The following is a 20,130-nucleotide window of genomic DNA, read 5'->3' as shown; positions in this document are numbered from 1 at the left end:
CGCTAGGCGGCGCTGGCGGCCTCACTCAACAATGGCGGAAATTCAAGCGGTGATTGCCTCTGTGGCATGCCATACTTTGCAACTTGTGACTTCCTATTGCTTTGCCCTGTCGCCTCCTTACAAACACAACACAATCACTACACGAGAGATGAGAATAGAAGCGAATAGAAAGAGATACGTGGATAGGGGTTGAAGGGTATGATGGATAGAGGGGAAAACAAGCCAGAGAGAGTGATGGACAACAACAACACCTCGCCTGCCACAACTAATCAGGCAGGCCAGGATCCTCGGATGCCAGTGTTGATGGTCCAAAGGCAGACAATGAGGATGGCTTGGGGCACCCAACTGGCACCAGAGGGGATTGTGCAGGCGTCGTAATTGCCGTCGAGGCCGACATGGTCGACGACAATGGTGGTGTCGAGGTAGGCGGCGTCGAAGCGTACGATGCGTAATCTTCAACGACGACTTCGTGTTGGCCCAAAGGAGACGGGTAGTGCTCGCCCGCTTCGGTGAACGCCGATGGGAGGCTCGAGCCAGCTGGTGACTGGTCAGGAACAGTCTGAGGAGCATCAGTAATACGCCCGGCTAAGATCTCCGTCCGAACGCACGTATTCCCGCATCGGCGCAAGCCAAGGGTGGTTGAGAAGTTCTGTCGCAGTCGGACGCTTCTCTGGGTCGAGCGTCAAGCATTGCTCGATAAAGTCAATGCCGAGCTCAGAGAGCTGTCCTGGCTCTGGGAGTGGCGGATGCTGTGTGGCGATGCCAATGTGGAACATGATGGCCCACTCGTTGTCAAGGTTGGACCACGGCTTGCGACTGTCACGCGTCAGTAATCGCCCATCTCCAGTGCTGAGCCACTCACCCAGTCGTGACCTCAAGGACCACACAGCCCATCGACCACATGTCCGCCGAGCCAAGTCTACCGGCACCGCCCTTGATGACTTCTGGAGCGATGTACATTGGGGTGCCTGCCAGTGAGTTCATCACTGCCGGGCCTGCGTCCGTTCCAGCACCAGACTTGGACTTGGAAATCGCACGCGTCTTGGCCATCGTCCTATTGCCCTTGATGATGACCTTGGCAGCACCGAAATCGACAAACTTGAGGACCGAGTTGGCACCGAGGAGAATGTCTGGGGTTTAGCTCAGGTCCAAAAGCGACAGCTCACTGTCTGGCTTGACGTCCCTGTGCTCGACGCCTTGAGAATGGAGGTACTGCAATCCCTGCAGCATCTGCCATGCGTACACCATAATCACGTCCTCGTCCTCGACGCGGCCGTGCTCCAAAAGGTTGGCAAGCGAGCCACCTGGGCAGTACTCCTCGAAAATGTAGACACGGTCGCGATGCACCTCGATGCCGTAGTAGTCGACAATGTTGGGATGCGAGAGCATCTGCATGACCTGAAGCTGTCAGTAACCCGTCCATTATGCCCCCAACTTACATCTGCCTCGTCCTTGATCTGTTTGTACAGCGCGGGCGAGTTGGTAATGTCTTGCACGCGAATCTCCTTGACAGCCATAATGCCGCCAGAGTCCAGGTTGAAACCGAGGTAGACCGAGCCATTCGCACCACCGCCAATGAACCCTCCCTGCTGCCAGCGCAGCGAGATGTTGCTGGCACTGGCGGCAAGGAAGACGAGAGCGCGGTCCTCGGAGACCTCTTCGTCGAGAACTCGACCCATAAGGTGCTGGTCCGTCGACAAGCCCAGACGCTGCTGCTCGAGGTCGGAAATGAGGGCGAGGCGCTCGTCGCGCACCAGACGCAGGGAGCGCTCTGCCCTGCTCTGCATCTTGGAAGCACTGTCGGGCGTTGGGGCTCTAGGCAGGAAGAAGTCGTCCTCGTCGGGTCTCTCGAAGATGCGCTGCATTCGACGCAGGCCCTCCAAGCGCTCCGACTCCTTCTTGGCTTCCAAGCTTGATCGGGCGCCGAGAATGTCAAAATGACTGATCAGGAGCGACATGCAGCTGGCGACCTTGGCTCGCAAAAGGGCAAACTCATTGGTGTTGAGATGCAAGATGTTGTTTCCCCTCGTCATGAGCATGGCATACTCAAGCGCGTTGACAGTCCAACGGAACGTCTTGCGATCGGTGGGGTCACAGTCGTCACAGATGAAGCTCACCCAGCCAATGGCCAGTCTCATGAGCAATCGGCTGAATCTTGCCCATGCCAAGTGGTCCATGTATACCGCAGCTCTGTGACCGTGATCACTGGCAAACAGGTACCAGTTTTCGATCAGGTCTTGCGTGCCAGGGTCCCCGCGTAGCGTCCTCCGCACAAGCGTGGCCGACTCGATGATGTACTCGGATAGACGGTGGGCGGATCTGGAGATCCTCTTGAGCTCGTGGTTGACCTTGGGCAGATGTGCCTGCTGCTCGACGATGCAGAGTGGCTGCAGGGTAGCCACCTCTGTTTCTGGGTCGATGAACGAGCGCATGAAGAACGCCTTGCAGTATGCGAGGCGGCCAGTCGGACCGTCGGCAACCAGGCGGATGCGGCTGTCCTCAAGGCCGAGGTTGACTCCCTTGCCGACATCGAGAGTCATGACGGCACCGGTCCAAGCAAAGTTCTGGCGGGGTGAGATCAGGAGGAGATATTGAGCGTCGTCCTCATCTTCCTCGTCGTCGTACTCGCTACCCCTCTGCTCGCCAAGAGTGTCGTTGATCCGCCTCATGTACGTGCCGGGCAGGTGGTTTGCAAAGACACGGAAGAGTAACTGCTTGACGTCTTCTGGGCGGTCCCACAGCGAGCCATCGGCAAAGATGTAGGTGCCTTGCTCCTCGTACAAGCTTGTGTAGACCAGGAAGTGGCCAGACTCGTGCAGCTGGTGGATGAGGAGCTCTGTGTCATCGTCCTCGAAGATGTATTCGGCCGAGTTGTGGAATCTCTGTTGGAGGCGACGGGCAAAACGCTGCAGCTTGCGATATCTCATCCTGATAGAGTCGAGCAGTTTGGTGAAGAAGACAACCATTTCTTCCGTGGTCATTGGCTCTGGTGCGCGATCTCTTCCTTTGTGATCCGGCGTAGTGACAGCCTTCGGGTTGGTGCCGTTGGTCGCGTCGATTCGGACAGGCACCCTCAACGAAGTCTCGAAGTAGTTGATGACTCGGATGATGAGCTTGTTGGTGAGGACGCACAAGCTCTCGGCGACGATGAGGTCTGCACCCTCAATAGCCTCGGCCGCATCATAAAGGAAGGGCCACTCGACCTCGAGGATATCGGTCTGGCGGAGGTTGATGCTCTTGCTCTTGTTCTTGAGCTTCCAGTGAAGGAGCTTGAAGAACATTTCAATGCTGTTGAGCAGGACCTGGTTGTAGGCAGGCGGGAAGCATTCTGGGATCACCCAGCGACGCTCTGGATCCGGGGCGACAATCTCCTCGTACTGCCTTCGGATGAAAATGGCGAGCGCCACTGATGTTCGCAGGCTTTCTGCCATGTCGTCGATGATGATAAGGTCGGGGTCTGAGAGCCTCTCTGCCGCGCTCAGACGCGTCTTGAGGGCTTCGATAATGAGTCTGCCAGGGAAGCTGATGATACGCTCGAGCTCGTATTGGAATGTTGGGATCTTGAGATCGGCGAAGACTGGAGAGTAAGAAATGACCGTCTGTTTGGCGTTCTGTATCAATGCGATCTGGTGAACGAAGACACGCTTCTCAAACGTCCTTCTCAGCGAGTCCTCCTTGAGGATACGGTCTACGAATGTTGAGTCATCCGCAGCGAGGTCGTTTTGTGCCTGCGCCAGGCCCTTACTATCCAATGGGTGGTATCGAGACTTGCCGACGAGTGCCTTCTCCTTGGTGGTGTTGGGGCGGGTGATATCGAGGTCGTCGGTACCGGTCCACTTCTGGAGGATGAGCAACTGTGCTTTCAACTGGACGACCACCGAATACCACGCAGACAGCGCGTCGATCCGAGCCTGGAAAGACTCGGAGTCATACAGCGGCTTGTCCTGGCGGAGCGCGGCCTGGTGGGGATACAGCGACTCGACGATCGCGAGCTTCTCGAGAATGTACGCGACTTGGTCGATGGGGCTGACATTGCTAGTCTCGTCAAAGGTGAACTTGTCGATCTCCTCGAGCACCGTGTCGACAATCTTGTTTCGCCTTGCCTGGACGATCCGCTTCTCCTCTTCTTCCGAACGGTTGCGCAAGCGTGCACGAATCTGCCACCACAAGCTCTGGCTGAGAGCCTTGCGGAACGACTCGCTGGAAGGGCGTTCGACACCGATACGCGAGCTCTCGCCACGTAGAATGTCGCCACCTAGGACACTAGCGAGCATGCTCTGCCATTCCAATCTTTCCTTCCCTTCGGCCGTTTCAGGCCCGGCAGCGTCTGGGGGCGGCGACGTGAGAATGAGGGACTTGGGCTGTCCCACACCCACACCAACGACACCGGACGGCGTTGGCAGCTGTCCGTCTCCCTTGCCCGTCGCGTAACGCACCGCGTCGGCCACAAGCGCCTTCACTGGCGTTGGTCGGTCCAGGTCATCGTCGTCGTCGTAGTCGGAATGCCAGTCGTCCACGCCGCGCGAGTACCCGGCGTCGTCATTATCTAACCGGGCGTACGGGTCGCGGAGGGCCGGCTTGCGTCTCAAGCTGCTGGTACGCTGATGCTGGCCGCTGCCGCCTCCAGCATACTTGATCTTCCACTGCTCGTACTCGCTCAGCCCCGGTGTCGGTGGAGGCGCCGCATTGGCTGAGGCCGCACCGCGAGTGTACGTCGCCGAGCGGTTTAGTTTTGGGGCAGAGGAAGTGAGAGAGGGGATACGTGACGGGGGGTTCGTAGGTTGGCCCGAGTAGGACGAGGACCGCATGTGGCCTGATGATGAGGGTTCTGTAAAGTGTGAGTTGCTAATACTGCGGTGCCAAGAACGATCAAGCCAAGATTAAGGCAGTACGCACGGTCATCGCCTGTTGGTGGCTCCTTGGGGAGCTCGTCGTGTGTGCTAGACTCGGGACTGGGCGCAGCAAACATGCGCACCTTTCGGCGCGGCTTACTTGTCGATGACGACGCCGACGACGACGGCTCGCCGGCTATGGGCAGCTGGTTTGCCAGCGGGGATGAGCGGTCCGCCATTGCAGGTGCATGGGTGGGCGGCGTCCGGTGTGCGCGCGGCAATGGTCGGTCAAGTGCGGTGTCGGTGGTGGTGGGGTTGGGAGTCGGCCGGCGCTGCCAGAGGGAGGGGGAGGGGGAGGCAGTGGGCACCGCCTATGATATGTGCCGGCCGCTGGCGATGAATGCGATCTCGTCGAGAGTAGTGAGATGGAGCAAGACAAGATCGATGGGTATGGATAGCACCAGCTGTTGGTGGACTGACGATGGACGAGTCGGCGTGCCGAGGGCGTTGGATCGAGATCGAACGGCTGGGAGGAGTGTAGTGCGCAGGGAAGGGTGGAGTCTCGGGGGTTAGGGGTTCGTCGGTGTGACCTTGTCTCTGTGCGTGTGTCTACGCCGGCGACGCGGCGACGTTGACGAGGGCGACGCGAGTGGGATGCTGCAGGGGAGGGAGAGAGAGGAAGACGAGGTCGACAACCGAGATGGCACAAGTGATACGTAACCTGGTGTGAGGGGAGGGGAGGGGCAAAGGGGGGAGGGGTCCAGATGGATGATGATGATACGCGGCTGCAACCTTACTTGGAGCTTGATCGCTGCTGCTGCTGCTGCCGGCAACGTCGACAACCTAATGGCTCCCCCTTTGTCTATTATTACTGGCCCATTTTTCATTTAAACGTCCGTTTACATACGCCCCACTCGCCATAATAACTGGTTGTGGGAATCAACGAGGCACCAGTGTGGCTCACTCACAGCCCTGTCCGTCTATTCAGTCAGCCCTTGGTTCTTGGCAAAGCGCGCCGTGTCCGCAGCATTGCTCCGGCGCGGCACGGCGCGTTGGAGCGCAGCCAGCGCGCGGTATATTACAGTTTGGAGGCGTCTTGTCGTGGTGAATGACTACGAGCACGCAGGCGGCATGTGGTCGGTCAGACTCAACCATCCCCGCCCATACGGCCGAACTGAACTCCGTCTGGCCAGTCACCGGCACGTACAGCGTAGCTTGCTTGTCCCAGTACCCCGAGATTCCTGCTGGGCGTCGAAACTGGCGTGTGCATACAGCTCTAGACTACTTGGCGGCTCTCGGCCTTCGGCAGGCCCTCGGCAACGTGTGGCAGCAGCAGCTGGCTGGGAATCACATCCATCGCCCTCCTCGCTTGGATTGACTTCTCACGTCATCCCCTCCCACCAACCTACATGAGTGGGAAGATCTACATGCTGCACCCCTCTTTCGCATCCGCAGCAGCAGCTGCGTGCACGCACTCACGCACGCTTAGGTGGTCATGCTTAACGGGCCGGACCCTCGCTGCCTGGCATTTCGGGCCGCCTTGTGACCGGCATCCCTTACCTCGCACACACGACCATCCCCCACATGCCACGGCTTGCCCTGGCGCAAACAAACACATGGACACCGTTAGTGAGGCTGAGAACAGCTACATTCCTGACCGCGTCGCCGGCTGGACGCGTAGCGCCTCGCGCGGTGAGTCGCGACCCCGGCTGGCGACGAGGAAGGAATCGACGCCGCTCCTTCCCTGCCTCGTTCGTTCCCACGCCTCCCTCTCCCTCCCTGTCGCCGGTAACCAGACTCGCCACACTCGTGTTCACGCGTATGCATTGCAGACGTTTTAGGCATCTAGAAGGGCTTGTCCGAGTCGGGGGTGTTGTCTGCGGGGGTGTGAGCGGGTGCACCTGGTTTCCACTCCTCGCAGCCACTCACCGGCAAAGTACTTGTCGAGCTGTGTGCAGAATCAAGGAAGGCCAGCGTCAGTACTCCATTGCGTCTCGGCCCGTCCCAAACACCACGCACAAGGGGGAACTTCCGGAGGACGTCCTTCTGGAAGATGGGGACCGAGCCCATGAAGAGGGCAACAGCGGCGCTGGTGCCGATACCCCAGCCGATGAGCGAGGTGCCGAAGGGGCGGAAGAAGCTGTGGGGCAAACGGTCGTGGAGTGAGAAGGCCGAGCGGCGCAGTTAGACGGGGCAAGAGGATCGCGTCGTCGTAGGTGGAGGGGGATCGAGTCGCAGGTCGAGGTCGGGGTCACGGGAAGCGAGGAGCGCGGCACACGCAGGTAACGGACACACTGGGTCAGCACGAATTCGCCAAACGGGAACAGCGGACAACGCACGCAGCGGAGAAGCGGCCGAGGTGCTGTGGGGGTCAGCATGGTCAAGTAATGCAGTAATAGGCAGGTGTGCAGCGAGCAGCGGTCCGGGGTGTGTGATGCCCGGCGACATCTCCCGGGCGGCCCTGTGGTCGCCACGCCGAGCGCCGAGCTGCCGGCCAACTCGGTACCCTGGGCGCCGCGCACACCTGCCGCTATCCGACTCACGGGCTGGGGCACGACCTTGAGGTTGAAAGCGGTCATTGTTGCTCGAGGAGTGGTGGTTGACGCTGTCTACGTTGAATGCGGCCTGTTCGATTGGATGCAGGTCGGGACGGCGCGGAGGAGGGAGGGTTCGGGCCAGTGATAAGGAATGACGTGGAAAATGGCCTGGTAGCATCAGTCACCTGGTGGAGGTCGTCATGACAAGGGGACGATTTCGAGACCTTCCTCCGACAGTCCTTCAGGTCCATCAAAACAATGTCGCTCGCAAGAGGAGTAACAGCAGCAGCGCGGCGAACGCTAGCGACGACGAGAACGACGGCGTTTCCCGCCTTCCGCGCCGCGGCCGTGCGTGCCCCCCGCACCTACGCCACCCTCTCGCCGCACACCCCGCCCCCGACGACGGCGTACGACGTGTTCGACGAGAGCGCTAAGGCGGCGCAGCGCGACCGCGCGGTCGCGCGCATCGCCGAGGCCGTCGACGCGGGCGAGGTCGAGGGGCCCGAGGTTCTCGATTACCTGCGCGACGAGGTGGCCGACCGCATTGTCGAGCGAGTCGAGGTGAGCTGGTGAACGAACGATGGTATGGATCACCAGCTGACACGACGCGCAGGACCTCAAGGTCCCCCCCGCGACCATTGTCGACCTCTCGGCACACGCGGGCCAGCTGACTCGCATGCTGCAGGACGTGCTGGGCGACGAGCTCCACCCGTCCACTGAGGGCGCCGGCGTGCTGGGACATGCGAAGCGGAAGTGGATCATGGTCGAGCAGAGTGGTGAGCTACCGTGTCGCTGGTCTTAGCTGACAACAGGCGGCGCGCTGAACCGCGACGCGGACGAGACGTTTGCATGTATGTCTGCTGCGTAAAACGGGAATCGTCCAGCTGACCGCCAGACCCGCCCGAACGCATCCAGACCACGGTGTCGAGCTTCCTCGCCGACCCCCGCCTCGACGCTCTGCGGGATAAGGTCGACTGTGTCGTCTCCTCTGGTGGTCTGCACTGGATCGGCGACATTGTTGGTGGGTAAATTCTTCTTTGCAATGCTCACCCAACAGGTGCCTTTACGCAGATCAAGCACCTGCTGAAACCGGACGGCGTGTTCATCGGCGCCGTCCTGGGTGGGGACACACTGTTTGAATTGCGGTTAGTTAGAGCTTCCTTGAAGCGCGAGGTTGTAACTGACACCTCAGAACCTCGCTCCAACTCGCTGAACAGGAGCGCCGCGGCGGTATCGCGAACCGCGTCTCGCCCATGATCAGTGAGTCGGCTGATCAAGCCACGACTTCGCCCAGCTGACACACCCCAGACACGACCGACGCACCCTCCCTCCTCAACCGCGCAGGCTTCACCCTCACGACCGTCGACACGGACGACGTGACGATCAACTATCCGTCAATGTGGGAGCTGATGCAGGACCTGCGGGACATGGGCGAGTCGAACGCGATTCTGGGCCGCAAGACGCACGTGTCGCGCGACGTCCTGCTGGCCGCCGAGGCGATCTACAAGGGTGCGTCGGGCGCGGCGCCACTTTGACTGTACTGTTTACTAACGTACCCAGAACTCTACGGCAACCCCGACGGATCCGTCCCCGCTACGTTCCAGATCATCTTCTTCGTCGGCTGGAAGCCGTCGCCCAACCAGCCCAAGCCGCTCGCCCGGGGGTCGGCGCAGACTAACCTCAAGGATATCTTGTAGGCGGGGTAGAGGGGAGCATGCAGCAGATATTAGCATCGCGGAGTAGGAGTGCAGCGAGAGTGTGGTGGGTTGGGCTGGTTGGCATGGACAGGAGGGTCAGTCACCCGACCTTGCAAAGTGCCACTCGGCCACTCCCAGTTCTGCTAATTTTAATCGGCACCCGCTCGTGTACTCCAATCTCTCGATGTTCAGATATGCTGGTAGAGCAGCTGGCCTCGACCACGACAAACAGAACATATTCTCGCGCCTTCTGCTGTGCTGCAGCGACTGACACCCGCCCGGAACTCCCTTCAACCTCCTCTGCCTCTTCCTCTGCCCTTGCCCCACTTCACCCAAACGCGCAGTGCAAGGCCTGAGAGACCATCCATGACTATCCTACAAGGCGAGACGCGCGCAAAACCTACTGCTGCGCCTCGTGCGACTCGACCTCGGTGATGCCCTGGCGCTTCTCGGCGATGCGGGCGGCGCGGCGCTCGCGCATGGCCTTGTTCTTGATACGGCGGGCCTCCATCTGGTCGGCGAGGTGCTTGGTGCGGAGCTTCTCGGCCTTGGCCTTGTGGATGTGCTCCATGAGGACACGCTTGTTCTTGAACGTGTTACCCTTGGCCTTGAGGTAGAGGGAGTGGTAGCTGGGGTGTGTTAGTGGTGTGGTTCATTTTTCGGATCCGGGTCGCTCGCCGAGTCACTCGGCGTCGGACCCGTCAACGCCAATACCCACAGGTGCTTGTCGATCTTGCCAGACTCGCGGTACTTGCGGAGCAGGCGACGGAGGACACGCATGCGACGGAGCCACTGGACCTTGGTGGGCATACGGGCCTCGGCGGTACCCTTGCGCTTACCGGCGCCAGTGTGACGACCAAGGCGCTTCGAGGCGAGGTGCTCGCGAGTGCGGGCGCGCGAGTGGATGACGGTGGGCTTGACAATGATGTGACCGTCCTTGAGGAGCTTGCGGACACCCGAGCGCGAGTTGGCCTGGCCAATCTCGGCAGCCTCCTGGGGGTCGAGCCAGACTGGGAGGGGGGTTAGTGGTGCCGCGATGTGTGTTGACGGCGCAGAGACCAGACCAGGACAGCGCGCGCATTCTCTCCCCCTCTCTGCTGCTCGTCGTATGCGCTCCCCGCGCATCCCATCCTCGTCCCCATCCCTCCTCAGACCCTCGCCACCAAACTCCAAAACTTGAGCCCCAAGTCTTGTCTTCTGTCGCGCGAGTTCCTGGTCCTGGTCCTTGCTGCCTGGTCTCTGCTCGTCCACGGCGCTACTCACTCTTGCGCTTGCCAACGCCGGCGACGGAGGCAGCGAGACGCTTCTGAATAGCGAGGTTAACCATTTCTGCCTGTGTGTGGGTGACGGGTTGGTGTAGGTGTTCGAAGTGCGCACGGGGTGGTAAAAGTCGAAAATGTGATGGATTCGAGATTGGGCGAAACGGGCACAGCGGCAAGGACAAGAAAGCAGAGGTCAGCACGGCGTCGTCGTGGGCTTGTCGTCTGTCGTCGTGTACGCACGGTTTTTTGGTCGAGGACTTGAGGGATGGAAAGCTAGACGTGACCTCGAACTCGACGAGACAGCAGCAGCAGGAGCAGCGGCGAGGGAGCGACAGTGGGACGGACGGTGGGTGGCAGGCTGGCCTGGCGGGAGGGACACGGCCAGCCTGTGGCCAGCCTGCGTACCCAGCCTGCATCCCGCCAGACTGAGCATCCAAGTCGTGCACTGTACGCCATCTGCGAAACTTTGCGGCGTTTTGAAATCCCGAAGTGGCACTCGAGTTTGATTCCGTGTGGCTGGGCGGGAGCTTTTGGGTCTATTATGACCACTGGCCGCAACCATTGACAAGCCCTAATCATCCACACCCTGAATGTTCTAATCCGACGCGCCTCTATGCCCACCCACCATCCTCACAATGCTATGCCTTGGTTATGCTACAAATGAATATAATGCCCATTAATCGTGTGTCCGTATGCCCAGAAGAAGATCTCGAGTCTGCCACACTCTCTCTATACCACCATCGGATCCACATCGAGCGGGGGCGCAATCTTGCGCCCAGTGTGGAACTGGTCATAGTAGACGACCTGAGTGCCACCGCTCCAGAACGACTCGTAGCCAGTGCCCCAGTACCACAAGCTGTAGCCCTTGACAGCCTTGGCGACACCACTGCCGGGCAGCATGGGCCAGAACTGCTGAACATGGGAGAGCAGCGCACGCATGGCACTCTCCGGAGCATTGTAGGCTTGTTCTTGCAGAATCCTGTGGTAACGGGGTCAGACGGGCCAGGTCCCGGAGAATTGTGTCCACTTACAAGACGTCACCAACGCGAACTGAGCCTCGCAGTCCTTGCAGTTGGTCAGGGGTTACACCGTAGCGCACCAGGAGGTAGCGAAGGACAGCATCGGTGTAGGGGCCTGCGCCAGTGATGTCGATCTGGAGGAAGGGGTCAGCGTGCATGTACAGCGGATTCGACAGCCGCGGAGCCACTCACAGGCTTCTTCTTCTCGATAGAAGTATCCTCTAACAGCTCAACCACTGTGGCCAGGGTGTCGACGAGGATAGGGTGGTGTGGCTTCGCGGCGAGGATGCGCGGGTTAAACTGGAGCGCACGGCCAGACGCCGGACGGCCCCAGCTCTTTGAGAACCTCGCCATTGACCACTGCAGCACATGCGTCCAGTCAAAGGCAATTGAGTTGTCAAACTCGATCGCAACAACAATGTTGATGTCCGGCGATAGGATCGAGGTGGCGGCGTCTGGTGCAATGACTTCCTGAGGCTGAGGGATCGCCGCTCGCGCCACTCGCCGGTGCTCTCCAGGGTAAGCCGGCAACCAGCTGCGCCAGGAGGAGCCCCTGCCCTCAATGTCGGCAATGATCTTTGCCACGGCAGCCTCCTTGTCCAGCAGACCGTCAAAGCTGTCGGCGGCGTCGTATGAGCGCTCCCAGACACGTCCGTGGTAGCCCTGGTCCTCTTTCGCCTTGGATTCTTGGAGCTTGAGGATGGCGGAGATGGCCTCCAGGTCAGGGTGGAGGATCGACTTGGCACCGAGTCCCCAGACGTAGGGGTGCGAGACAGGCTATGCAGGTGTCAGACAACATGGACACATGCAGACACGACACCTTGACTTACTGCTGTCTCAGAGTCGGCAAACAATCCGCCGTTGACGAGGATGGCCAGGTACCTGGCAATGTCAGTCACCAGCACTCGCCTTGGCGGCGACCCACCTGTATACGTCTGAAGCACCTTCACCCTCGGCGAGCTTGCTCCAAAGCTTACCCCAAGGACCGTCTGCGATGCTGCTTCCAGTCCATTGAGGCACTGCGACCTCGATCTGGCCATCATCGGCGACCGAGTCCTTCCACTGCGCACCCTTGCGGGCTGGGTACGCCCATTCTTCGTTGGGAAGCAGTTGAGTAAGCACAGGAGGCAGGGCAACGGGCAGCAGGGCAAACCAGAGCCGATACAGCTCTGGCACACCCTCCTCGCCGAGGTGGTCTGTCGAGTAGAGGTTGCGAGGGAACGAGGCAGTCTTGGGCTCGCGGGTGTCGAGCACGCGGTTGAGCTCGTCCTCGATCTGTCTCCTGCCGTCCGCCTGGGTAAGGTGGCTCGCGACAAAGTTCAACAACCGAGTAGTGTATTGGTCAAGACCTGGGTCCAGAGACTGGGTCTTGCCGTCGGGCAGGAAAGGCGGCACTCCAAACGCGTAGGCAACCGTTTCTGGGTCGTAGCTGCGTCGCTCAAACTCTGATATCCGCGACTCGTCGTAGAGCCTGACAATGTCCTCGCGCGGCGAGTCGACGAGCTGGGCAAGTGCGTGCTCGTCGAGGGAAAGCTTTGGGCGTGACCACCTCCACGGTGCGACGAGGAAGAGGAGGACAAGGAACAATCCCAGGACCCGTGCCGGCGTCGACGGCCGCAGGAGCCGAAGCAGGTAACGCGCGGGCGGCATGGGTGCCAGGGGGGATGGTTGTTGACGCGGTAGTGAGAGTTGTGTGTATGCCGTCGTATGTGTGAAAGAGTAAATGATAGGAAGGGGGGAGATGTCACGAGTCGTGGGTGGGTGTCATGACATGTGTCGTCGCCGCCGTGTTGCTTGCAGTCTTGCCGCCGCTGTTACGCCGCGTTGTGCGTCGCGGTGGAATTCTAGGGAGTGTGTGGGTGGAAGTGGTAGGGTAACAAGGTGCCGTTTGTGAAGCTGGAAGGTTTGGGCGGCAACCACAGGGATTCGTACCCCACGGGGTCGGGGCGGACACAACAGCGGGCGGGCACGAGTGGGCGGAAAGGCGAGGGAGTCGACGCGCGCACAGCACACGGCGGCGACAGGGACGACAAGGCGGAGGCGGCGGAGGAGGCGGTAGCGCCAGTGGCAGCGGGCACGAGATCAGTTCAAACGGCGCGCGGCGCGGCGGCGGCGGCGCACTGACGGGCTATCGGGCACCGCTTGCGGCACGCGGGCAGAGGGACTACTTTTAGTGCGCTCCTCCTACCGAGGCCGAGACCTTTTTCAAAGTTGTGGGCCGTGTCGATCGCGCGACAGGCAGAGAGATCTGCAGCGGGGCCTGGCAGGCGACGCAGGCTGGGCAGTACGCTCACACGCAAGCAGACGGGGTGAAACAGCAGTGTGGCAAGCAAGCGAGGCCATGGCTACTGGATACTGCGACTAGTGGCAGTAGCGTTGCATGTGCCTTTACTGGTATCGCGCCTGTGCAATACAACGGCACTGCGAGCTGACGAGATGGCCACCGCCAAGCGCTTTGCTGCGTCGTCGGTGGCGTTGAATGAATGCCTTGCCCGGCCAGCCAGCCAGTGCTGAGCCGACCAGCGGAAGGGAGTAAGCCACACGGGTCAGGCCCAAGGGCCGGGTTGTGTCTGCGGGCTCCAGCGGGCTCCAGCTTCCTGATTCTTGGGTTTGGTACAAGGGATGCATGATGCACAGACGACGTCGGGTTTGCATCCGACTGCCAAGTGTTATTAGGCTGCGTGCGGATGGGTGGCCATAGGTGGGGGTCGTGCTGCGAGATGGATGGATATAGATCGCCGCAGCTCGTCGTGGGTGGGGGGTCAGGAGGCCAGGACGGTTCTGGCTGCGACTTGTCCTCCTGCAGAGCGACTGCGACTGCGGGTGACGAGCAAGGCCGAGAAGGGCAGCGAGGCTTCGCTGGGACTGGCTGCTAATACCTTGGGCTAGATTCTAAATGATAATTTGTAATCACTCCAGATGATCAGCGGGATCAGATCCACGTGGTAAAATCTTTGCCACGATTCATAACTCCGCTTCAATCGCCGTGAGTTTGGTCATTTTGATCCCGTCGACACAGTTTCGACTTGCTGGGTCGTTGGCAGTGGGTCGGCGGACTGGGAGGTTGCTGCACGCTGCTGCCACTGCCTGCTGCTGCTCGACACCTCGAGACCACCATCAGTGCCTCCTTCAACCCTCAACAAAAAAAATCGACGGTCAGTACGACAACAGCGACAACGAGCACAGTCCTAACCCCTAGCCAGATGTCGTTCCAGTCGAAGATCTTCCGCACTGCCAACGCTCCCAACTCGGCCCCCACCGAGGTTGAGCAGCAGATTGCCCAGGCTCTCCTCGACCTCCAGACCAACGTCCCCGACCTCAAGGCCGAGCTCGCTCCCCTCCAGATCTCGGCCGCTCGTGAGGTCGACGTCAAGGGCGGCAAGAAGGCCATTGTTGTCTTCGTCCCCGTTCCCCAGGTCAAGGCGTTCCACAAGATCCAGCAGCGGTGAGTAGCGCTCGTCTGACCGTCTGGCCTTGTCTCTTTTGTGCCGTCCCATTGTCGGCCAGCTCTTTGCAGCTGGTACCGGTTGGGACAGCACAGGAGGACAAGGCCGCGGTCAGCGGTGCAACAGCCCGAGTATCCACCAGCCATTTGGCAACTCCAGAGGTCGACGGAGGTCCTTTTTAGGGCCACCTCCCTCATGGATTGTCTGGGCTGGCGGTGCCGGGTCTGGCGCCAAAGTCGACAGCCCCCTTGTGCCATGCTGACCCAGTCTTCCTCGTTGTCCCTCCTACGGCGTCGTAATGCCCGTTCAATTCGCACATCCAGCCTTACCCGCGAGCTCGAGAAGAAGCTTTCGGACAAGTACATTGTCTTCGTCTCGCAGCGCCGTGTCCTCCCCAAGGAGTCGCGCAACTCGTCGGCCAAGCTCGGCCAGAAGCGCCCCCGCTCGCGCACCCTCACCGCCGTCCACGAGAAGATCCTTGAGGACCTCGTCTTCCCCTCGGAGATTGTTGGCAAGCGCACCCGCATCGCCGCCGACGGCTCCAAGCTCATCCGTGTCTACCTTGACGCCAAGGACGCCAACCTCCTCGAGTACAAGCTCGACACCTTCTCGTCGGTCTACCGCACCCTCGCCGGCAAGGACGTTGTCTTCGAGTTCCCCGTCACCGCCGCCGAGTAGACATGTCCATTTTAGGGATAGCAGTGTAGGGATTTCAGGACGACATGCATTCACCAGCCGGGTATACTAGCCCGAGCTGTTGTACACGAATGGATGGGGCAGGGAGGTGTGGGTGGTGGGGTGTGGGAGTGGGTGGGAGTGGGCTGAGAGGGTGTGTGGCTGTTGCTCGTGGCGAGACGGGAGTGGCATCGACACGAGAGCGCCACTCAACGGTCTGTGCAGTCTCACTGTGCAGCCTCACTGCGCCGTCAATCTCAGAGCACTTGCAGCACTCGATTCATATCATGTGTTCAGACTACTCATTTCATTCTACGCATCTAACGTCTACTCATTCATTCTTGTCTAGCTCAACGGGTCGATGAGCGGGCTCACGCCCTGCGCGGTACCAAGCTTGGCCTCAAACCAGAAGCGCAGGCGCTCGACCCTGCCGCGGTCCTCCATCCAGCGCGCAAAGTCGACAGGGTTGGTGTTGTTGACCTTGTCGAGGGGCGCGTAGGGGAAGCCCTGGGGCAGGGGGAGGTCCTCGCGGACCTGCCATCCCGTGGTGTTCTGGTACTCTGGCGAGAGGATGTAGTTGTGCAGGAGCTTTGCGCCCTCTGGGTGCGGGGCGTCCTTGAGGATGGCCGCCGTCTGGGCCCAGGACACAAACGGGCCCGTGGCGGGCTTGGTCGAGCCGATGCCGTCGACGGGCGCGTAGCCCAGGTCGGAGGTGAACGTTGCCGCCTCGGCAAACGTGCTGTTCTGGATGATGAGCGACGGCGTGCCGGTGCCGCGCACCCAGCGCGGGTTCTGCGCAATGAGCTGGTCGAGGAAGCCGGCGCCGTACGCCCGCAGCGCGAGGTCGAATGCGTACAGCACTGCGTCGTCGTCGTGCGGGTAGGTCAGCACGAGCTTGTCCTTGAGCTCGGGCTTCAGGAAGTCGGCAAACTCGGCGATGGTGACGTTGGGCAGCTTGGCGCTGCTCCAGATGAAGCTCCACGAGTAGACGTACACGCCGTACCAGGCGCCAAAGGGGTCCTTGTACGCGGGGTTGATGGCGTCGAACCCGGCCGGCTTGTAGCGGAGCAGCGCGCCGTCGACGTCCCAGCGGGGGTAGTCTTGCAGCGTCTGCAGGATGACGCTGTCGGGCAGGAAGCCGTTGCTCGCGAGCCCCTGGTCGACGCGGCCGTCGTGATACTTGCTCAGGTCGATAGTCACGTTGAGCGTCACGCCCGGGAAGCGCGCCTCGAAGCTCTTCTTGAGGTCGTCGCCGCCGTTCGCGAGGTCGCCGCCGTGCCAGAGGACGACGGTGCCGCCTTCCGCCAGGGCGGCCTGGTGCAGCTCGTCGAGGGAGCGCGTTTCGACCTGCGTGCTCGAGTTGAACGCGAACAGGCTGTCGGCGGCTACGGTGCCCAGAAGGGCTAGGAGGGAGAGGGAGAGGCGCATGGTGATGTCGGTGGGTGGTCGTGGTGTGCTCTCTTGATCCGCAGACAACAAGGCGCCTTATATGCCACGGCCGAGCCACACTCCACTCCACTCGACACTCCACTCATTGCCACGCTCCATCGGAAAGCAGAGTTAGAGTTTCTGCTCTGCACACATGGATGCACCGCACGCCATGCACGCCATGCGAATGATGACTGTACAGTCCACGATCCAAGAACCCCAAGAGAACACGAAGCGATGATAGTATTGACCGATTTCCCAATGCCTCCTAGCACCGTGCCGTTATCACTCGCCGAAGCGGATCTCTTGGCGATTGTGCGGCGGAGCGCGGAGGAACGTCCGTCCGCCTGCCTGTGTGCCCTGGCTCCTCGCAAACTTTGTCTTTGCGTGCACAACGACGACGACGGCGGCGTTTAACGTGCTGCGCAAGTGTCCTCCGACACCGCTTTGTGAGACATGCTAGCTAGCCGAGGGGGTGTGGTCTGGTCTGGCCAGACACACCGACTGCGGACCCCAGGTCCGCTTGGTGCTCCCGCCTACAGACAGAACACTTATGCTTCATCTTGGTATCGCCGCCTTGTTTTTCGGGCCCGACAACGCGACAACGGACGGGGGACGGAGGGCCCTCCGACGCCTGCCGAAGATGCATGCTGCCACCTCGCGCTCGCTCCGTTGCGTGCTCGTCTCGGATCACAGTAGCACAGCACTGCACGCTTAGCGAGGTGAGGTGAGCTAGTATGATGTCAGTTGCGCGTTGTGCCGCCGCAAACATCGGCAATCATCGGTCCGCACGCCAAGGCAAGTCGTACATCACACCGCGCAGCGCGCCGAGAATGCCATGCCCCGGCGACTGCGACTGGACTCTCCAACGGCACGAACTTGAGCGTCACGACTAAACGGCGCTTGAACATCATGATTCATAGCCTACTCTGCCCGGGTCTGCTGATTCAGCCGCGTGCGCCGACTGGGCAGCGCTCACGAGCTCGCGCAGTCGACCCGCGCAAAGTAGTCGGCGAGACGCTGATACACATCCTCGTACTGCTTGAAGTTCTCGGGGTCGTTGAGGTCGGCGCGGGCAGCCGCCCATCCGTGGTGCCTAAGGTGTGTCAGCCACCCTCGCACCTCTGTTTATCACCACTCACACAGTGTTGTAAAAGTGGTAGGCACACTGCTCCTCAAACTTCTTGTGCTGCATCGCGCTGACAATCGAGTCGATGACGTCCTTTGGCTCATCCTTGCTCGGGAAAAAGGCGAGCGGGCGGTCGAGGTGCTTGCCGTCGTCGACGGCGATCATGGCAGGGTGGACCGTCGCGCCGCACGTGAAGACTGAGCTCTCGTGGTGTGGCAGCTGGCTCGAGAGCGACAGCAGCGTAATCTTGCCACCTGGGCGTTAGCCATTGCTAGTCATCACCACTCACCCCAGCAGTAGCCGAGCAGCGAGACCGAGTGGAAGCCGCGCTCGTTCTTCAAGTACTCGGCGAACTTGATGACCTCGGGGAGGCGCTTCTCAAGGTTGGCACTGTGCACACATCAGCATCGCCCCGCAGCCCACCCAGCCCCACTCACGTGCCAGCAAAGAACTTGCCCAGCTCCTCCTTGTCCCCGTCCTTGTCAGGCGGGAAGGGCTTGCCGCGGAACAGGTCAGGCATGAACACCTTGTGCGGGAGGGTGAGCTGGAGGTTGGAGACGAGGAGGTCCGAGCCCTGACGTCAGCTGAGTCTCAAGGACACACATACACGCAGCGTCGTCTCCCTTGCTCTGTCAGCGTATTCTAACCCATGCAACTTACCAGAAGCCAAAGATGTCGTACACGACGAGGATGGCATGCTCGGCGTCATCGGGCCCGGTCTGGGGTCAGGTCGGCCAGCGATGTCCACTCACGACGTAGACCTGCTCAAAGTCGCCGGCCTTTACCAGCTTTCCCCGCGGCTCGTACGCGCCCTGCTCAGACACGGGGTGCGCGACCTTGGGCTTGGGCGCCGACGGCGGGCAGCAGGTGGTTCCCTCGGCTGCGGCGTGAGCGCTGCGCGGCGGCGTGCGTTGTTGTGCCCAGCCCAGATGGCAAGCAACGCCGAGTCCACGGCCTTACGTACCTTTGGACATGGCTGTGGATACTATGGTACGCGTGTGAGGTACTATGCGGCGTGTTATTAATCGCGATGCCAGATGAGATGATGAGGCAAGAGTGCGAACGAGGAGCATGTTGTTGTGTCGTCGACGCGCGGGGTGGGTGTGTCCCTACGCTAAATCACCGTGCGGAGTTCGGCCATGACGTCATGCACCCTTACTCAACAACGTCCGACGATTGTCGGCAACTCGAACTCGGTGTGGCATCGACATGGTGAGCCGAGTCATGCACATGCACCGGGGACAGCGGCGGCGGTTCAACGACAGTATTGTGAGGTGAAGGAACACCGCCCACCAGCCGACCGAGCAGCCCCGATGCGTCCGAAACAGCGCCTCCACATTCCCCCACACCCTGCAACTGTCTCAGCTCGACATTCATAACCCCTCACCAGGCCCACCTAGTTTATACTGATTCGTTGCACGAGTGGTTAGCACTGCTCGTTGCAGCACAGGGCGCAGCCGATTCTGCGTCGTGTGTTCGAATCACGCAACATGACCTCGAATACAGAGCGAAGCCGAGACGCGCCGTCCTCAGTCTGGGTCCAAGGAAGCATCTGCGGGCGGCTCTGCATCCTTGGGTCCCGGGCATCCCCACAGGAATGGCTTGACACCGACGCTAACAAGGGGTTGAAACTGCAAAGCATAGCAGCGTTGCCTTTTTGTAATGCATGCAGCATCCATACATAGAATACGTATCGTATCGGCAGCCAGTAGAACGAAGAGCGCTCGCTGTCGTCCACCACTCATTGCCCTCCAGGTAACACTTATGCAGTCGCATCGTCCGTCCAGTACTTACATAACCATAGTTAGTCACACGACACTGACAGGATGCATGTTGCTGAGGCGTGCGAGACCCCAGCATTGACAGGTTGTTACACTTCGAACTAGCAATGATGCCCCGAACTTGCTTTGACTAGAACCCCCTCCCCCCTCCCCCTCCGCTCCCACTGGCCCCGCGGTACGCGTCTGTTACAAATATGCCCCCAGTTTTTGTGATTAAGGTGGTGGTCGCAGACCTTTCTGCCGCGGGACAACGAGGGGATCGAACCCTACCCACACCATGTGTTGAGATTATAAGTGGTTTGTTTTTGGCTTGATTTTGGAGGG

At 60.4% G+C, this 20,130-nt stretch overlaps 8 protein-coding genes across 11 annotated transcripts; 2 read left to right on the top strand and 6 right to left on the bottom strand.

Moving 5' to 3' along the window:
* Positions 1-59: 59 nt before the first annotated feature.
* On the bottom strand, positions 60-5,569 carry wis4 (MAP kinase kinase kinase wis4). The gene is made up of 6 exons (XM_062767041.1): positions 4,897-5,569; positions 1,440-4,828; positions 1,167-1,398; positions 863-1,130; positions 609-816; positions 60-559 (listed from the first exon to the last, which is right to left on the bottom strand). The coding sequence occupies exons 1-6, from the start codon at positions 5,069-5,071 to the stop codon at positions 266-268; spliced, it is 4,566 nt and encodes a 1,521-aa protein (XP_062623025.1). The 5' UTR covers positions 5,072-5,569; the 3' UTR covers positions 60-265.
* Positions 5,570-6,324: 755 nt separating this feature from the next.
* Positions 6,325-7,471, bottom strand: LOC62_01G000593 (uncharacterized protein). The gene is made up of 5 exons (XM_062767040.1): positions 7,376-7,471; positions 7,172-7,194; positions 6,852-6,972; positions 6,762-6,780; positions 6,325-6,709 (listed from the first exon to the last, which is right to left on the bottom strand). Exons 1-5 carry the CDS (start codon positions 7,409-7,411, stop codon positions 6,678-6,680), a joined length of 231 nt encoding a protein of 76 aa, XP_062623024.1. The 5' UTR covers positions 7,412-7,471; the 3' UTR covers positions 6,325-6,677.
* A 156-nt stretch (positions 7,472-7,627) lies between these two features.
* ndufaf5 (Arginine-hydroxylase NDUFAF5, mitochondrial) lies at positions 7,628-9,087 on the top strand (the record flags this gene model as incomplete). The annotated part of the gene is made up of 8 exons (XM_062767039.1): positions 7,628-7,930; positions 7,983-8,145; positions 8,182-8,220; positions 8,265-8,390; positions 8,427-8,514; positions 8,562-8,629; positions 8,678-8,878; positions 8,930-9,087. The coding sequence occupies 8 exons, from the start codon at positions 7,628-7,630 to the stop codon at positions 9,064-9,066; spliced, it is 1,125 nt and encodes a 374-aa protein (XP_062623023.1). The 3' UTR covers positions 9,067-9,087.
* On the bottom strand, positions 9,067-10,761 carry RPL19B_2 (60S ribosomal protein L19-2; the record flags this gene model as incomplete). Of its 3 annotated transcripts, none has more annotated exons than XM_062767036.1 (4): positions 9,067-9,695; positions 9,785-10,076; positions 10,330-10,395; positions 10,569-10,761. In XM_062767036.1, 4 exons carry the CDS (start codon positions 10,759-10,761, stop codon positions 9,467-9,469), a joined length of 780 nt encoding a protein of 259 aa, XP_062623020.1. In that variant the 3' UTR covers positions 9,067-9,466. The 3 variants fall into 3 exon arrangements, with proteins under 3 accessions (XP_062623020.1, XP_062623021.1, XP_062623022.1); XM_062767037.1 differs by having other exon boundaries at positions 10,330-10,399; positions 10,569-10,667; XM_062767038.1 differs by lacking the exon at positions 10,569-10,761 and having other exon boundaries at positions 10,330-10,563.
* A 194-nt stretch (positions 10,762-10,955) lies between these two features.
* Positions 10,956-13,133, bottom strand: LOC62_01G000590 (uncharacterized protein). The gene is made up of 5 exons (XM_062767035.1): positions 12,273-13,133; positions 12,178-12,229; positions 11,540-12,124; positions 11,360-11,481; positions 10,956-11,307 (listed from the first exon to the last, which is right to left on the bottom strand). The coding sequence occupies exons 1-5, from the start codon at positions 12,995-12,997 to the stop codon at positions 11,058-11,060; spliced, it is 1,734 nt and encodes a 577-aa protein (XP_062623019.1). The 5' UTR covers positions 12,998-13,133; the 3' UTR covers positions 10,956-11,057.
* A 1,333-nt stretch (positions 13,134-14,466) lies between these two features.
* rps7 (40S ribosomal protein S7) lies at positions 14,467-15,561 on the top strand. The gene is made up of 3 exons (XM_062767034.1): positions 14,467-14,502; positions 14,551-14,792; positions 15,117-15,561. Exons 2-3 carry the CDS (start codon positions 14,551-14,553, stop codon positions 15,469-15,471), a joined length of 597 nt encoding a protein of 198 aa, XP_062623018.1. The 5' UTR covers positions 14,467-14,502; the 3' UTR covers positions 15,472-15,561.
* Positions 15,562-15,813: 252 nt separating this feature from the next.
* Positions 15,814-16,896, bottom strand: LOC62_01G000588 (uncharacterized protein; the record flags this gene model as incomplete). Its single annotated transcript, XM_062767033.1, has 1 exon — positions 15,814-16,896. One exon carries the CDS (start codon positions 16,894-16,896, stop codon positions 15,814-15,816), a length of 1,083 nt encoding a protein of 360 aa, XP_062623017.1.
* A 789-nt stretch (positions 16,897-17,685) lies between these two features.
* On the bottom strand, positions 17,686-19,082 carry SPBC30D10.14_2 (putative AIM2 family protein). Of its 2 annotated transcripts, XM_062767031.1 has the most exons (9): positions 18,990-19,082; positions 18,778-18,905; positions 18,686-18,744; positions 18,633-18,648; positions 18,463-18,599; positions 18,315-18,415; positions 18,039-18,279; positions 17,876-17,992; positions 17,686-17,835 (listed from the first exon to the last, which is right to left on the bottom strand). In XM_062767031.1, exons 1-9 carry the CDS (start codon positions 18,997-18,999, stop codon positions 17,814-17,816), a joined length of 831 nt encoding a protein of 276 aa, XP_062623015.1. In that variant the 5' UTR covers positions 19,000-19,082; the 3' UTR covers positions 17,686-17,813. The 2 variants fall into 2 exon arrangements, with proteins under 2 accessions (XP_062623015.1, XP_062623016.1); XM_062767032.1 differs by having other exon boundaries at positions 17,686-17,992.
* Positions 19,083-20,130: the final 1,048 nt, after the last annotated feature.

This window comes from Vanrija pseudolonga, chromosome 1, assembly GCF_020906515.1.
Source record: "Vanrija pseudolonga chromosome 1, complete sequence".
NCBI classification, from domain to species: Eukaryota; Fungi; Basidiomycota; class Tremellomycetes; order Trichosporonales; family Trichosporonaceae; genus Vanrija; species Vanrija pseudolonga.
The sequence above is the reverse complement of the archived record's forward strand: the minus strand, read 5'-3'. Positions and strand labels throughout refer to the sequence as shown.